General features: G+C 36.0%; 3 protein-coding genes across 4 annotated transcripts; 2 read left to right on the top strand and 1 right to left on the bottom strand.

Annotated features, from left to right (window-relative positions):
* Positions 1–251: 251 nt before the first annotated feature.
* On the top strand, positions 252–2,501 carry nr2c2ap (nuclear receptor 2C2-associated protein). 2 transcript variants are annotated; one of them, XM_087783104.1, is made up of 5 exons: positions 252–295; positions 404–494; positions 1,133–1,238; positions 1,323–1,390; positions 1,623–2,501. In XM_087783104.1, exons 1-5 carry the CDS (start codon positions 258–260, stop codon positions 1,743–1,745), a joined length of 426 nt encoding a protein of 141 aa, XP_087639230.1. In that variant the 5' UTR covers positions 252–257; the 3' UTR covers positions 1,746–2,501. The 2 variants fall into 2 exon arrangements, with proteins under 2 accessions (XP_087639230.1, XP_087639233.1); XM_087783107.1 differs by having other exon boundaries at positions 1,323–1,384; positions 1,617–2,501.
* Positions 2,502–4,488: 1,987 nt separating this feature from the next.
* Positions 4,489–9,538, top strand: borcs8 (BLOC-1 related complex subunit 8). The gene is made up of 5 exons (XM_087785327.1): positions 4,489–4,591; positions 4,680–4,792; positions 5,556–5,620; positions 5,679–5,786; positions 8,704–9,538. The coding sequence occupies exons 1-5, from the start codon at positions 4,555–4,557 to the stop codon at positions 8,765–8,767; spliced, it is 387 nt and encodes a 128-aa protein (XP_087641453.1). The 5' UTR covers positions 4,489–4,554; the 3' UTR covers positions 8,768–9,538.
* tmem221 (transmembrane protein 221) lies at positions 5,821–10,884 on the bottom strand. Its single transcript, XM_087785328.1, has 3 exons — positions 10,498–10,884; positions 9,110–9,195; positions 5,821–7,327 (listed from the first exon to the last, which is right to left on the bottom strand). Exons 1-3 carry the CDS (start codon positions 10,773–10,775, stop codon positions 6,795–6,797), a joined length of 897 nt encoding a protein of 298 aa, XP_087641454.1. The 5' UTR covers positions 10,776–10,884; the 3' UTR covers positions 5,821–6,794.
* Between the last annotated feature and the right edge of the window lie 5,719 nt (positions 10,885–16,603).

A 16,603-nucleotide genomic window follows, 5' to 3' on the forward strand; every position in this document is an offset into this window, starting at 1 on the left:
ACTCTTCAGGATGTTTTTCTAAGCCAGAGTTCATGAGCAAGGCTTGAAAACGGGAAACATTAAAACATACGCGTTTAAAATGTGCCATTTAAAGTGTAGCATTGTCAACGTGGACAACAAAGCGTTTGTATTTAAACTAAATCGTGTCGTGTCGGGAATACAGTACAAGTGCACCATCTAGCGTTAAAGGACATGAACTTAACGTGCTGTCGTAAAATGTAAAGAGCCGCTTTACGGCATTTCCACTCGAGTCAGAAATGGCCTCGTCACTCGTGTGTCGTGAAACACAATGCAGGTATAGAACTGAGTGTATTTATTTCAAAATGAAACTCGTGTAATGAAAATTAATTGTTCGTCTTTCAATTGAAGTCATGTAAAGGTTTCTTCTGTGTTGCGGATACAGGGTGAGTTCCGTTTTGAACAGGGATGTGAAGCAGTTTGGGAAGAAGTTTATGTTTGACACTGACGAGGAGACTTGTTGGAACTCAGATCAGGTATTTCTATCGATCACTGATGCTTTTTTACAACAAGTATTGTTTTTAAAGAAAATATATCGTCTTAGACTCACAGACGCTATCGCCATAGACATGTGTGTGTTGAATTTAGTCTGCAAATAATATATCAAATACATATTTATAATATATTAAATATAAAAATCAGAACATCTTTTGCCTGTGTAGTTGTAAACATAATACAGGAATTGTGTTTGTATATATATATATATATATATATATAATGTCTGAACGTATATGGAAGTGAGATAACTGGGTAGTAGGGTGTTGGGTGTTATATTGCATTTAACTAATGGTATATATTTATTTACAGGAATAGTTATGTAGTATGTACTTTATAGTTGTATACATATAAATTATACTTTATCATGTTATATGGTGAAATATTGTGTTCTATTTTTTTTTTTATAAGAATTTGTGTAGTAAGTAATGGTTATTTCTAGAGCACCTTTCTAGACCTGTATAATATTTTGTAATACAGTGTATATATGTGGGTGTGGTGTGGTGTTCCTTTCTTTTTAAGTACAAAGCATATTTGATAAAATAGAATTTTGTTGTTTCAAATGTGGTACCTACAGTATATGTTAACCAATAACATTATTAAAAATGTATTTAACCAGGGTGAATGTCAGTGGGTGTCTCTGGAGTTCCCACATCCAGTCATGGTGTCCAGTTTAAATGTCCAGTTTCAAGGAGGATTTTCTGCTAAAGCATGCAAACTAGAAGGTAAATCCAGCACGAAAAATATTTCTTTTAAATAATAAATGAATGTAGTTTTTATTGCTGACATTTTGGAATCTTTTTGTACAGGATCACTGAAAGATAAGGCAACAGTAGAGATTCACCAGTTCTACCCTGAAGACAACAATTCCCTACAAATATCCTTTAAACATGAATTATTAATGACATGATCAACAAAAAAGAAAAGTCTGGTTTCAATTTGTGTTCAATATTTTGATAAAACGTAATTTAAATAAATATCTGTTTACATTATAACACCAGCCACTGAGATAATATCAGGCAAGTTGACTTGCCCCATTTTGGTCAGTGTGATTAACTCGGCTTGACCAAACAAAAGCACTACTTATCTGAACTTGACTCCACACCCACAGCTTTCCCATTCAGGAGGCCCCTGCTGTGGACAAAATGAAAATAATCTTCGAAAATAGTGCAGACTTTTTTGGGAGAGTAATTGTTTATTGCTTGGATCTCCTGGGAGAAAAAGCCTCTTGACCATGTCCTACGATCCTCATGGGAGAGGAAGTGACTCGCGTGGTAAGAACAGTGTCCAGGTCCACGACTGAATGATGGATGGCAGTTCAACATTTCCACACTAACAAGGAATAGTGGGGCTTGACCTTCTATGGTATGTGGTTTGTTTCAGCGCCAAGCAAGAACACAATTTTTTTTAAAACATATCATTTAATGAAAACCAGTAAGACATGTCACACACTTAAAAGTGGGATAAACAATCAGATATGATTTTCATTTAATACACCTGTATTCTTCCCACAATGAGTTGTCACAGCAGTTCACAACAAAAAGATTAAACATGCATAGACAATACAGTATATTGAGACAAACAGTTTAATGTATTTAATTACACACAAACAATAATGTATAATAAAGATTATAAATACAATAATACTAAAAAATTGAAATGATTACAGAAAAATAAATAAACGCAAATAATGATAAACTTTTCAACAACAAACTACATGGCATTCTCAAAACAATTGTTCTAATGTTTTTTTATTCTGTTTCTTGTCATATTTTCATGTGAGGTTTAAGAATGTGGTCATCCAACAGAAACTGGAAAACAAACTTTAAAGAAAACGTATACTGTTGTATGTCAGTGGAATGTTGTAATTGTAGTTCTTCACAGAGTGTGTGGCCATTTATAAGAGTCCAAAATGATGAAATGTTTTTTGTATGATGTGCATTTTTACAAATAAAATAATTTTGCTTTAATCGCTAGCAAAAAATGTACTTCTCTTTTTTTTTTCTTATTTAAGTTGTAATCCATTTTCTTACTTGAGTTCAAGTCCTTTGATATGGACAGGTTTGTAAGATGTTTGTTTTATTTTGTCTCTTGTCCTTTTCTCATTGTATTTGTTTTATTCATGAAATATTCTAACAGAGTTGCAAGAAGAAAATTTAAATTACATTACCTTCACTGTCTGTAACTGGAAGTGTGAGTCTAATTTTCACCTCAGTCTTGGAGGCTGAAAAAATACACACCCAACTCCTAACCCTGTGATTTAAAGAGGGTGAAGTATGTTTTGTGGTTAAAAAGGATTGAGTTAAACACCTATTGAGTGCAACTATTTAAACAGTGTTCTGATGAAGCCTGATTATTCTAGTCTATAACAACTATGTCTGTGTGATGCAGCTACAAATAATGTCTAGTTAAGAAGCTATACTTGATAGTAATGTGTCCAAAGGCAAAAGCTAAGGCCAATGGACTCTAGCATAGAGAAGAAGAGTCCCCTATTCTAGAGTCTATTCATGTCAAACCTTGTATTTCCAATCATGTTGGGGATATTTTTACTCATTCATAAAGTTATCTTTGTGTAACAAAAGTGTCTTGAAAACATCAATGTAACCTAAAGAGAGCACTAAAGGGGTGCTTTCTCGCTTTCTGGCCTTCATTTTAGAATTTTCACCCTAGAAACGCACCCTATCCCGGTTCATCGCTTTTTGTCTTTTAAACTTTTTTGACATTCTCTTTTTTAATATTGCATTTTTCAAATATTACTGACCAGTCCATCGAAAATATTTCATAAAATGCCAGTCAATAAACAATACGGCAACAGACTATTTTTGTGTTAAGATTATTATAGTGATTATCCTCTCTCTGCGCTGCCTTAAGCGGTTTCTTGATGGAGTCAGTAGACTCCTTCATACATATTTTTTGCAGATAGACTTTAAGTAACATGAAAAACATTAGGAAATTTAAGGACACATTAAGTGCTAAATATAAATTGTCTGCAGCAAAAAAAAACATAAGCAGCAGTTGTACTCACATTTAAAGTTAGCTAGTGTGCTTGCTTTATCAAACATGTCATGTTGAGGCATCACACAACTTTAATTAAGTTAATAAGTATGTACAGTTTAAAGGGCCATGTGCCAATGTATTATCTTTTAAAACATCTTAAGTTTTCAATAAGTGAATACATGTGACATCCGAAGCATCAGCACCATTTTCACTGAAATTCAAGCACAATATCAGATTTCACACAGTCTGACACAAATAAAATATTCTGGTTTTCAACAAAGAGAATGCACTACCATCATCATGAGCTACAGATTTGTTTAATTGTTGAAAGAAATGACTGATACTTCTCACACATATCCATAACTGCTTACATATCAACAGACCGACAACACAAAACTACCAAAAACTTTGAGCGAAAAAGCTTGCCTTCTAAACCAAACCTACAATAGTTTTCAAAATGACAAATGGAAATTAGTTCACGGAAGAAGACAACCAAAACTGTAAAGCAATATTCATTTAGGTACGAAATGCTGCATGCCTGTAAAAAAAAAAAAGATATTTGACATTTACCATTATGTAGATACATAGAATACATGTTTGAAGCAATAATAACCAAAAAAAAAACATTCTAAAAAGACCCTTATTCAACTTAAATTATTTGAATTATTTACATAAAAGAAAGTCAACTATTTAAAGTCAATTGGTTTGGCATTGGTGGCGCTTGCTTGTAAAATAAATTACATTCATCCCACTGTATGAGGTTCTTTGTCAAATTGTGGAAATGTGCCACAGGTTAGAACGGCTGAAAGAATAACTGTAATTAATCACCTGAAATGACATGAATAATAATAACATGGAAAACTCACTGTGAACGTGTCGAAGTAGAACTATTATATGCCGGAAACAGCAAAGCTAGAGGAGCAAGAGCAGGAACCTTTCTTCCGTCTGTGTTTCTTTTCGGAACATTTAATGGTTGCACAACAACACTGATACGGAAGCGCTTGTAACGCTAGTTTGCCTTAATAACAACTAACTGCTCTCGAAATGGAGGACCAGGAGATGCAGCTTAAAGTCAGAAGAGGTAATGAAGTGGGAGTTTCTTGCTCTCTGCTCTCCATATCTCGCTAGATTAGATTTTTTATGAATCATGAAATATTTGTTATTTTCAGTGACGGACAAGTTCACTGAGAGCATGTACGTCCTCGCAAACGAGCCGTCGGTCGCTCTCTACAGACTGCAGGAGCACGTCCGGAGGTCTCTACCTGAGCTGGTGCAACACAAGGTAGTTCAGGATGACACATCTTTTTATTATTGGAAAGGTTCTCTTTCATAAATCCAGCATGTTCGTGTGTGAAACAGTGACTCGTTTATGGCAGATCACATGGATATCAGTTATACAGTCCCGCGACAATTCATGTTTGCATCAATAACTGAGCTAGTGGGTTTTTTTGTTGTTTTTTTCAAATTTGAGATGATTGTGCACATGGTCTTAAATTTAATTTCAAATGGAATTTAAAAAAAATTCTGACTACCCTTGAGCTGTAGACACAATGGATATATTCTGCAATCGAGACCAAATAGGCCATTCAACAAAACAAGTGTCATTTCCATTTTTTTTAAAACATCATAACAGACTAATCATTTTTAGAATCTTGAATCATTATTGGCCGATTTGACCTTTTATGTTAAAGGTTGGTAAATTATATATATAATAGATATAACTAGCCAGCTGAAAATAAATAAACATGGAAACTTTGCAGAACAGACCAGGGCAAACACATACAGCCCTTTGACCTCTTGAGGGCCACATAAATACAATCAAAGATCATGTAGCAACTGGCAATTTTGTCAGTATTTATTACTATTATACAGTACTGGTCTCCAAATATGAGCATAGGGTTTTTGTGAGTATTTATTGTCCGTCAAAAATATTTTTGTGAACATGAAACATATTTGGGATTTGGAAAAAAAAACAACTGCTTTTTTTAAATGCGGTTATGACTTCATGATGCTCTCAATGCAATTTTGTGAACCATCTAACTCAGACGGACATGCAGAGCTGGGAGGAGCAGAGCCAAGGAGCCATCTACACTGTGGAGTACGCCTGCAGGTGAGGGCTCTTTTATTACAAAATTAGTTCATTGGTATAATTTTTATGTGCTTCACAGTGCTGTAAAGAGCATGACCAACAGCAGTTTGTACTTCAAAAACATCGACGCTCTCCTTCGTCAAGCGACTAATATGAAAGAACAGATAAACAACTCCCAGGGCCGCAGGTAGGTCACAGCAGATCAGATAATTAAACTCAATGGTTTTCACCAATACTGTATATGCCCCCCCCCCTTGCAAAAAATGAATAAATAAATATTTTTCTAATTTATTGGGGTTTTAAATTTCGTAAACATTTCATGACTTGATCATCTTCCAAACAGAAATTCAGATGTTTTCATTCACACACGACTGATGCTATTAAATCTTTTAGTGTTCTTACTCAATGGGCAAAGCTTATGACAAAGTAAGCGACCCGTTGGTGGATTTTCTTTTTCTTGCTGCTTGGGGGCTGGTCCAATCAGCTTAACAAACAATTAAATGAAGCAAAAACATTTTCTCAGAGTGTGCGGCGTCAATAAAGTTTTAATATAATTGCATTAAAATAATTAAATGTAAAACTCAAAAGACAAAAATGTTTTATTTGACTAGAATCATGTGACTGAGTGAACGGTGAACTTAGTCTCTTATCACTCTTTTGAAAACATGTTTGGTGTGAGTCCGGTGTAAGTGTCAGAAAAGTCATAAATCATATGACTGGCTGTCAATCAAGTGACGGGGCAATAGCCTGACGTCCATTTTTGTAATTCCATGTGCTCTACAAATACCACCTTTGTAATCGAATGGTGGATCATGATCATCACCCCTTAGGCACATGAACACGTGCATTACTAAATATCAACTAAATTAATTTGTTAAAAAATGAACATTGAAAAGTTTTGTACAATAGTTTTATTGCAAACTTGCGTGAAATCATTTGATGCACATGAAGGTCAAAATGTCCACTAATATTTGGCAATAAGCTGATTTAGATATTTACCTAAAATTGGATTTTTATTTTCCAGCTTAACAACACTGATGTTAAATCATTGTCCCTAACGATAATACAAAAAAAGGGTATCCCCTACATTTCATCAGGCACAAAGCGGCTCTCAAGAAAGAAAACTTAATTTGTCTCATCAGTCAGACCAGACTTGTTGTTGGCATTTTTAGTTTTTGTTGTGGGGAATCTGGACTCACACTAGAGTGGAGTCTTTGGTTGAAATCCCAGACTTTCTTGCCAGGACACTCCTCATCTCATTGTTGACTCCATTCCAGGGCGTAGCCTGCAGTAGACCTGAGTCTGTAGATGGGGTTCTGTGCATACGGGGGCCACTGCCTCCGCTACTGTAGCCGTCCTTATCACTGGCCAGGTCTTGTGAACGCACAGAGGCAGAGTACTGCAGACGCAGGTGGTTGTCTCGGTCTAGAGGGCTGCCACACGGAGGGTAGGAGAGCTGATGCTGGAGGCGAGACTGGCTGCGAGGTATGCGTGGTTGGTCCACTCCAACCTTCAGCTCGTGAGGGCGGGGTAACGGGATGTTGCAGCCGCCGTGGCTGTTCTGGTAGAGCGTGTTGAGGTGCTCGTTAGTGTTGTGTTTGGTAGAAGAAGCTTTGACCAGAGAGTGGATGACGACAACCAGCAGGACCAAGATACCGGATGCAAGGACGCATGCGCCTGCTATCCCCGTCTCCACCTCAAATATGAGCAGCATAAAAATGGACATGGCTGCAACGACAAAAGAATAGAGAGAAATGAATACAACTTAACAACAAAATGTTAGTGACTGGGGGGGGGAGAAAATATAGACAAAATTAAATATAGCAATATATATTTTTCACCAAACTGTATCGATATTTAACAGCACATCATTTTTTTTAGATTGGATTAGATTAGATTAGACTTTATTGATCCCACAGCGGGGAAATTTCACACGTGCAGCAGAACAAAAACATTTAACAGGGACAAAAAGACAGGTTTATTTACAATTAACTTTTAATTTTTGCATCCTGCCGCTAGATCAGCAGTCATTACGTCCTCTGCAGCTAAAGGAACAATGAGATCTCGGCAATGACTGAGGATAAGAGGATACATAATTTGGTTTTAGAACAAATGAAGAAGTTCCGACTTCGTCAAGAGTCATGTGTTCTGTAGATTCTGCACGCATGTTTGAAGTGTTTGAATGGAAAAATGTAGTTGAGCCCAAAATAAAATGTACGAATATGCTATATAGAAGTATATCGGTGCCTAGAACATTTACAACATTGAATGGTTGAATTAACATTTAAATGTTGAAACTTTGAATTTATTTATTGAATTGTTTTTTAAGCATTGTCTTATGGTTTTCAATAATACTTCCATACCCTTGCTAGCCTGCCTGATAATATGATGGCGTGGTGTATGTAACAGAGTCACACAAATTAGTCAACATGAACCAAGTTAGCAAGCTATATGTTCAATCGAAATATCAAACAGAGTAGAATAATAAATTATCATTTAAATATTTTTAATACTGTTTTGTCTACTTCCTGACAACTTCACCAATTCTCCCTGGCTTGCTTAACATATTGTGAATGAAGCAACTTTTTGGGGATTTAATAATTAGGTACTACCCCAACACATAGATTTCTTTAATCAAAGAAAATATTTTCAATCAGAAAAACTTAACTCAACTCATACATTTTTGGCTCTAAAACCTTTTTTAGAGTGTTTTCTTTTTTTTAAATAATAAAGATACAAATATAACTTTTTGCAGATGGTTGGCTCAAAATTAAAGACCATTTATGTTGGTATCTTAACCTAATTTATGTTAACACCCTTATTGGAAATATAAACGGTAAAATAACTAATATAAAAATAAAATGTGATGTTAAAGCCAAAAATGAATAAAAATAACAGTATGATGAAAAAGAATGTTGCAATATTTAAGTGATATTTTCTCACACCTTACAAAATATTGACCTGCCACTTAAAACTGTTCAAAGATGTTTGCCCCATGCGTGATTTAGTTTGACACCCCTCTTAAAATGTAAAAAATAACCTAAAAGTAACCTAAGCAGCTGACGGTTACACTGCTTCAATACTAAACTTGTGTTTGTGTACAGGAAAAGGACTGCAGACTCTGTGGGGCCCAAGGAAGGAGGGGAGAAGCACAACACTGGGATGTGAGGAAACTTCCTGGCTTGGGTGTTGTCTCGGGTTCATCTTGCTCTTGTTACCTCTGCACCGAAGCTGCACTGAGGTCACGAGAGCAAAGCTTCAACACACTGGATTGACTCCCTCCATTGAACCCTCCCCCCAGAGAAAGCCGGTCAGCGAAGGCACAGTGCCACCGGGATCAGACCTAAAAACACTTGAGTCATGGACGCTGCTCAAAGAATGCATTGTTCTCTCTGGAACCGCTCAGCCGCACCAGAGCTTTTCTCCGCATCTGCTGGTACCGAGCTGCTGCAAATCATTTTATTTATATATTGTGACAAGGTGATACAGATTGTTTTTAAATGATAGTACCTGCCAAGTAGACTGAAACTCCCAGACAGAAGAGTCCAACGGCCACATGTCGCACCGCTCTGCTGTCCAGAAGAAACCAGTCGGCTCTGAGCAAGAAGAAAAATAAAAATAGTTCAAAATAATGAATGTCATTGATTTATGTGTTTTATACGTCAACTTTGTGTTCAATTAAAGCTACTTTGAGACGTGGGAATTAGAGAAGGACCATTGTTTTGTTTGGATTTGGGGGAAGGAAGGGGTCAAACAGAAAGACTTCAGCTCTGACACTTTCAACTCCCACTATTATTCTCAAAGAACTCTTCCTTGCCCATTGTTATTCAACTGAATACAATTCGTCTTGATATAATTACTTAACTGACCTTAAAGTGGTATTCAATGTAATAAAATCATGTTGTGAAATTGATCTTTCAATAAATGTTTACAATTTTATCATTGGGTTCACAAGGTGTTATGGTCAGTTTTGATATGATGGCAGGATAAAGCGAAACATTTTAATGCATGTTTAGAAAAATGTATTGGTGATGATTACATTTTCCTCAAAAAAGAGTTACATTTCTTAACTACAATTACTACAATTAGCTCTTACACAACTTTTTATAATTGTTTAAATGTTATACTTATATGTCTTACAGAAACATCTTAAGACGTTTTTATTTGTTCAGGCTTTTGCTTGATTTTCTGGAACTCCTGTTGTGTTATCAGTTTTATCTTGATCTTTAAAATATATACTTTATTGAATATTGTTTTGATTGTTTAAGCGCTTTGTGACCCAGGTCTGGAAAAGCGCTATACAAATAAAAATTACTTACTTACTTACAGTTATGTTACACTATGTTACAAAATCTATTTTCATAAATGTTATAGTTTGATTACCTAGTTAATTAAATCAGCTTTGTATAATATTGTAATGCTTTTCATACATTTTATTTTATTTCCATTGCTGCAAGTTTTTTATGTATTAACCTGTTTAATTGTGTTTAAGTGTAATTATTATGATTATTGTTATGAAGGAAAGGTGAAAGTAAAAACTTTGTTACATGTATTTAAACGGGTCTATTTATCAGTTATATTTAGTGCAGTAATAGTCTGTAAATCCACATACAAGTAAATGTTGCAAATTCAATGTTATGTTAGCTATAAATGCAGAACACCAAACTAATAGGTGTGTTGAATCACCAGACAGGATGTGTGTTCATGCTCAAGGATTTAACAAATTTACAAATAACCTCATTTGAAGCGGCCATTTTTAAAAGTAAACGTCCATCACAGTACAATTGAAATAAGAATGTAATTGTTTATTAAGAGTAATGTTTCCAGATGTATGTAATACAGGGACGGAAAGAAACTGGTCAGTGAGGTAAATGAGATTTGAAGTGAGCCAGACGCACCTGTCCTGCTCCCCTCTGCACACCTCCGTGGACAGGTAGGCGTGCAGGAGACACGCCGTCACGCAGCTCAGGTGGAGGGTGAGGGACAGAGCCGCGAGGACGGTGGACACCGACAGCAGCACCAGCCAGACCTCCGCCGGGAGGAAGAACGCTGCGGGCGGAGACTCCTTCACCAGCGGCTGCAGCTGGGAGATCAGGATGACCGACAGGACGGACATGATGGCGGATAGAAGCCCGAGCAGCGTCAGAACCATCAGAGCCCGCTGGCTGTACTTCATGGCGACCAGCTTCACAAAAACAACGCCAGAGTCGTAGTTTGCAGCGGCGAGAGAACTCCCCTGCGAGCATGTGATGTTCGTTACAATCCCCAGATTATAAAGTCCCTCCAACAATGGACTTGTTCTCCTGAAGCCGCAGAGAGTTGATCCACGCAGACCCGCTGCTGCCCTGAACCCTCAGGAAGCTTCAGTGTTTGGACGTGTGGAGACTGGGAGGAGTGAGTGAAGAACATCCATCCTTTCCTCTCAAACATAAAGAAAATAATCCTAATTTACATTAATAACACTTTTATGGCTTTAGAATCGTTTACAAATGTGCTTTAAATGTTGTTATTCAACATTATTATGCATTAATAGCTCTTGTTGTACTTTGAATCATGCGTAACTGTTGACTCATGTGCAGGTGAATCTGCTTTTTAAATGTGTTTCTTTTCAAACTTATTTCTATAACAGCAGCGTAGACTCAAACTTTAAGTGATCAACAACCCTTAATATCGGTGACGATTTGTAATCAAACCATTTTCATCTTTCATCAAACAATTATCAATTGCAACCCTTCTTAACATTATGAAAAAGTTTTGCACAAAATCCATTGTTTTATGCCTGCATTGCTCAGGACCTACCCGAAGTAGACAATACAATTTTGACTATAATCAAACAATTTAACTGTAATTAGGACTATTTTTAATTAATCAAACAATTTCCAACTGTAATTGACAATTTTCAATTGTAATCCAACAATTTTCAACTGTAATCAAACAATTTTCAACTTTAATCAAACAATTTTAAACTATAATCAATCAATTTTAAACTGTAATCGAACCATTTTAATCTGTAATCAATCAATTTTCAACTGTAATCAAACAATTTTAAACTATAATCAATCAATTTTAAACTGTAATCGAACAACTTTCAACTGTAATCGAAACAATTTTAAACTATAATCAAACAACTTTCAACTATAATCAAACAATTTTCAACTGTAATCAAACAATTTTTAACTGTAATCAAACAATTCTTAACTGCAGTCAAACATTTTCAACTGTAATCAATTTTGAGTTGACTAAAACATATATTTTGGAGATTCAAAGGATTAGAGATTATTTCTGCATTGTTATATAATCTTTGTATTTCTCTGAACACAATATTTACTTCTTACTTTAATTTATATATGTAAAGTTTATGGTACATTTTTTATTTATTGCTAATGTTACTTTCTGCTGTACAGACTATTCCTTGGACTTCATGGCTTGGTTTTTGCTCTGCCATGCACTGTGAGCTGTGAGACCTTATATAGACAGTTGTGTGCTTCTCCCAACCCAGTGACTTTGTCAGTGCACTCTGGTCAAGTTGTAGGAACATATCAAGGTCAGTCAGTGGACACGACATTTGAGCTCAGTTTTGGGAGCCATAGCAAACAGTGTGAATACATATGTATATGTGGGACATTGTTCTATTATATTTTTAATTAACAAAATATTGGGGAAATAATATTACCACTTGTTATAGGGTATTTTGTATAGATTGATAAAAACAAATGCCATTCCCTTTTGAAATTAGTCAGTAAAAAGGGAGTATGAAAAGATTCCATATTGACTGGATATTTTCTCTTTTGTACAGTGGTGTAGCAAAATCATTGTTTATTTGGATACAAATGTACACAAATGTAACATCTGAGCCTTAAAACAACGATTGTTCAATATCATGGTTTAGGGGAAGGACATAGTTCTAGTTTAGGCCCAAAGTGGCAGACCAAGAAAACTCCAAGTTAAGCAGAGGCGAAGGCTGGTGAGAACCATCACAGTCGACCCACAGACCAGCTCTAAAGACCTACAACATCATCTTTCCGCGGACGGTGTCACAGCACACTTTACACAAGAAGCTGCTGTGTGAAAGAGTAAATTCAGAGTGTAACGGGTCGTTTATTCGCCGCTTCAAGTCAAACAAAGATACAAGCTTTTACGGTCGATCGGACGCGCTCTTTGCCGGCAGCTCTACAGGTCAATAGCTCCGGGAAAGACAGTCCCAAACGATAGAAAGATCGCTATATTTAAGGCAAATTTCCGGGCCGGGAGGTCCTCCCCCTACTGCGTATTGGTTCCTTCAAACTCCCTGTGTCACGATCTCCTGTGGAGTATTCTTCCTACTTTGTTTATCATTCAAATGTTCTTCGGTGGAAGTTCCTGTCTCCTAGTCCCCCCCTCACAGATGTGTCCCTGCTTCGTTCTTTTGATCCACGACCCAAGGTGTGAAAAGGGCCGACAAACACGTTTAAATAACTGTTGTCATGACGTATGTTCCAAGCTTGCCTTGAAAACAGTGTGTCAGTCTGGAGTGAAATGTTGGTTGTGAATGTGTATTCAAACGTTTAAGCTCTTAGATGAAGCTAGTAATTTATACTTTATATTTTGATTATCTTTAAGCATTCATTTAAGTATGGCGTATACGTATAGTGTATAATCATTTTTAATCTAACAGTAAGTAATTTATATTTATAGAGCGTTTTTCCAGACCAGGGCCACAAAGCGCTTAAACAATCAAAACAATACTCAATAAAGTATATACTTAAAGGTCAAGATAACACCGTCAAACACAGAGAGAAAGGAAGATCGTTTCAAAGCTTAGGAGCAACAGTCTGGAAGGATTTCTCTCCTCTAGTCCTGAACCGTGTGCAAGTAACCATCAGTAGATTCTGATCCACAGTGAAAGTAAGAACCAAAATTGATCATGAAAGAAACTAGCAGCCAGTGAAGTGTTTTAAGGATCAGAGAAATGTGAGTTCTTCTACTAGAGCCGGTCAGAATTCTTGCTGCAGAGATCTGAATCAACTGCAGACAGCTACTTCTTGTTTAGACATTAAAAAACAATCTATTACAATAGTCCAGACGAGAAGACACAAAACGTGGATTACAAGCTTTAGATCATGTTGTGACATTTTCCTAAGTTTAGAGATTTTTCTCAGTTGAAGGAAACAGTTTCTGGTCAGTGTCGTGTCTTCGTCAAATACAACACACAGGTCTCTCAGGCTCAGTTTGACAGACTGACTTAAGTCACCCAAGTACTGACTCAACCCTGGAACCTTATCATCAGGAGCAATAACCAGAGTTTCAGTTTTGTCCACACTTAGCTGCAAAGTGTTTTCACTCAGCCATTGTTTGATTTATTCAGGAAATCAGGGGACTCAAGTAAAGCAAAAACGGTTTTGTATGGTATGCTAAAGCACATTAAGATAAGCCAGTTTCATATTGGAATAAGGTGCTGCGGACTGATGAAACTAAAGTACAGTTATTTGGGCGTAATGCAGGGCGGATAAGGAAGCCAGCATTCCAAGAAAAACACATGCTACCTACAGTGAAATTTGGTGAAGGTGCCATCTTGCTGTGGGGGTGTATGGCCAGTGCAGGGCCTGATAATCTTGTTCAAGATGAGGAATAATGGATTTCACTCAATATCAGCAGATTCTGGAAAACAATGTTGTGGATTGTTCAACAAAACATCTCTCAAAATCTACTAAGGCATTCATGCAGAGGATCAGATGCAACGTTCTGGAATGGCCATCTCAGTCTCCACACCTGTATAGTGTTGAAATGTTTTAGTGTGATTTCAAGTGGTCCATGCTTGGAAACCGTCAAACCTGACTGAACTGGATATGTTTGTAAAGAAGAATTATCCAAAAAACAGAATCCAGACTCAAATTGGAACCTTTAGGAACCGTTAAGAGGCTGGTATTTCTGAAAAAATATTAAGTTTTCTTTTGTAGTGCCTATATTTATACACATGCTTAATTTTGTTTAAATAATTCTTGCAAACTTCCTGTAAATCATATACATTGCAATTCATTTTTTAAATACCACAGTGTTTGTCCCCTTTATGATATATTTAACTGACAAAAAACTTTCCATCTGTGCCTAAACATTTGCATACTGTACTGTATATTTACAAAATCATGATCTTTGAAGTCATCTATACTTCCCTGAAGCTTAAGTGACAAATACATTTTTGGAAGATCATCACACTTGTTTTTTATTTCGGTCAGTTGCGTATAAATGTGATTAATACTTTCACAAGAACGAGGTAATACAAATCTCCTCCAGGTTTATAAAGGAGTGTTTCTCATTCTAAAATGAACATGATGTGAGCAGTAGACCTTTTTGTGATTTGTCAGTTAAGAAGGATGCGATTCTTCTGCGACTGGTCTGCAGCTGTGCAGGGCTCAGACTAACCACAGTGACTTTCACAATCTGCAAACCACCCACATGTCTTTTTTCATCATTTCTACACATAGAATTCATACACCTGTTACATGACGAGATGCTGCAGCATTTTAAATCGTCTGTCCGAAGGGGATCCTGAGGGAACAAAGACACTCACAGCATCTTTGTAATCTACATCATGACCGTCAACAAAGCTTGAATAATATTTGCAATGCTCACATCCTGTCGCCTCACACTCGTGTGACGCCTGGAGCTCTCAAATAGTCACTCATGGTGATTCATACGTTGATGCCGGGTTTTTTTTTTTTATATATATTTTTTTAAGAAATAAACGTTTTATTATTTTATTATTTGTTTGTGAATACATTTTAATAATCGCATGTTGTCTTTACATCAGTTTTCTGTAATGTAACAATTTTCAACTATAATCAAACAATTTTCAACTATAATCAAACTTTTTTCAACTGTAATCAAACAATTTTCAACTATAATCAAACAATTTCTTAACCGTAATCCAACAATTTATATCTGTAGTCAAACCATTTTCAACTGTAACCAAACCATTTCCGACTGTAAGCAATTTTTTTTAACTGTAATCAAACAATTTTCCACTATAACCAAATCATTTTCAACTATAACCAAATCATTTTCAACTGAAATCAAACAATTTTCAAATATAATCAAAATATTTTCATCTGAGTTCAATCAATTTTCATCTGATCAGACAAGACATCATCATCAACACTGAAGTGCAGGTAATAATCTGAGAGGCTCAACACACGGATGCGCTTCATTCTAATGTGTGGTCTCAGGAGACAAGTGTTGTTAAAGACGTTGCTGACTATTGCATCAGAAAGTTGTGGCTCTCGGGAGGTTTGTGTGGGTGTTTGCCAATCTGTGTTATGTTTGAAGTTGTCAACACTTCCTCATATTGTCCTGATAGTATTTCTGGACACACGCTTGCGGAACGAGCCAGAAATAGCAGCAGCATATTTGTAGCTAGTTATGTGAAGATATATTATAATAGTCATTATTATAGTTAGTAATAATTTCATTATTTTCTGACCTGAAACAGTAACCTTGAACCTGTAATCAAATACTTTCTACTGTCATCAAACAGTTACAGCTGTAATCAAACAATTTTACTTAATCTACTTTTGAACTGACTTACCACAACATTTCGATTGCGATTGGTCAAATAAACATCAAGTCTGTTTCGGCCACTACTGTTTGTGAAAAAAAGTAAATTAAATTGAAAACCATATGGAGGGTCAGATAAAATGCCTTCCTGGGCCATATTTGACAGAAGCTTTTCCTAGTTTCATGCATAAAATTTACTAAATATGAGAGAAAAAGCCCAAAAATGTGATGAATCACCGGGGGGCCACAAGGCCCTCCGACCTTATTTATGCGACCCGCTGGAGGTCAAAATAATACTATCAAACTGTCCCTTTTTCAATGTTACCTGTAGCTTGATTTTGATTTATTTAGATTTTTTTTTTTCTACGATTTCTTTTTTTCGAGCGCTTTTCTATAACATTTTTAAATGGAATTTATATAAGATTAAATATCACAAAACGTATTTAATGTCATATTGTGTTTGATATGCTATAT

This window comes from Callionymus lyra, chromosome 2 (genome assembly GCF_982586985.1).
Source record: "Callionymus lyra chromosome 2, fCalLyr1.hap1.1, whole genome shotgun sequence".
Classification (NCBI taxonomy): Eukaryota; Metazoa; Chordata; class Actinopteri; order Syngnathiformes; family Callionymidae; genus Callionymus; species Callionymus lyra.

What these genes read in the sequence shown, in the direction of transcription:
- nr2c2ap (XM_087783104.1), top strand. Translation starts at nt 258, where the DNA reads ATGGCCTCGTCACTCGTGTGTCGTGAAACACAATGCAG. An exon ending in TGTCGTGAAACACAATGCAG is followed by an intron (nt 296 to 403) that starts GTATAGAACTGA and finishes TTGCGGATACAG; the next exon opens with GGTGAGTTCCGTTTTGAACA. An exon ending in AAGACAACAATTCCCTACAA is followed by an intron (nt 1,391 to 1,622) that starts ATATCCTTTAAA and finishes CTCCACACCCAC; the next exon opens with AGCTTTCCCATTCAGGAGGC.
- borcs8 (XM_087785327.1), top strand. Translation starts at nt 4,555, where the DNA reads ATGGAGGACCAGGAGATGCAGCTTAAAGTCAGAAGAG. An exon ending in GCAGCTTAAAGTCAGAAGAG is followed by an intron (nt 4,592 to 4,679) that starts GTAATGAAGTGG and finishes TGTTATTTTCAG; the next exon opens with TGACGGACAAGTTCACTGAG. An exon ending in CTGAGCTGGTGCAACACAAG is followed by an intron (nt 4,793 to 5,555) that starts GTAGTTCAGGAT and finishes CATCTAACTCAG; the next exon opens with ACGGACATGCAGAGCTGGGA.
- tmem221 (XM_087785328.1), bottom strand. Translation starts at nt 10,775, where the DNA reads ATGAAGTACAGCCAGCGGGCTCTGATGGTTCTGACGCTGCTCGGGCTT. An exon ending in TGCAGAGGGGAGCAGGACAG is followed by an intron (nt 9,196 to 10,497) that starts GTGCGTCTGGCT and finishes CTTCTTGCTCAG; the next exon opens with AGCCGACTGGTTTCTTCTGG. An exon ending in AGTTTCAGTCTACTTGGCAG is followed by an intron (nt 7,328 to 9,109) that starts GTACTATCATTT and finishes TTGTCGTTGCAG; the next exon opens with CCATGTCCATTTTTATGCTG.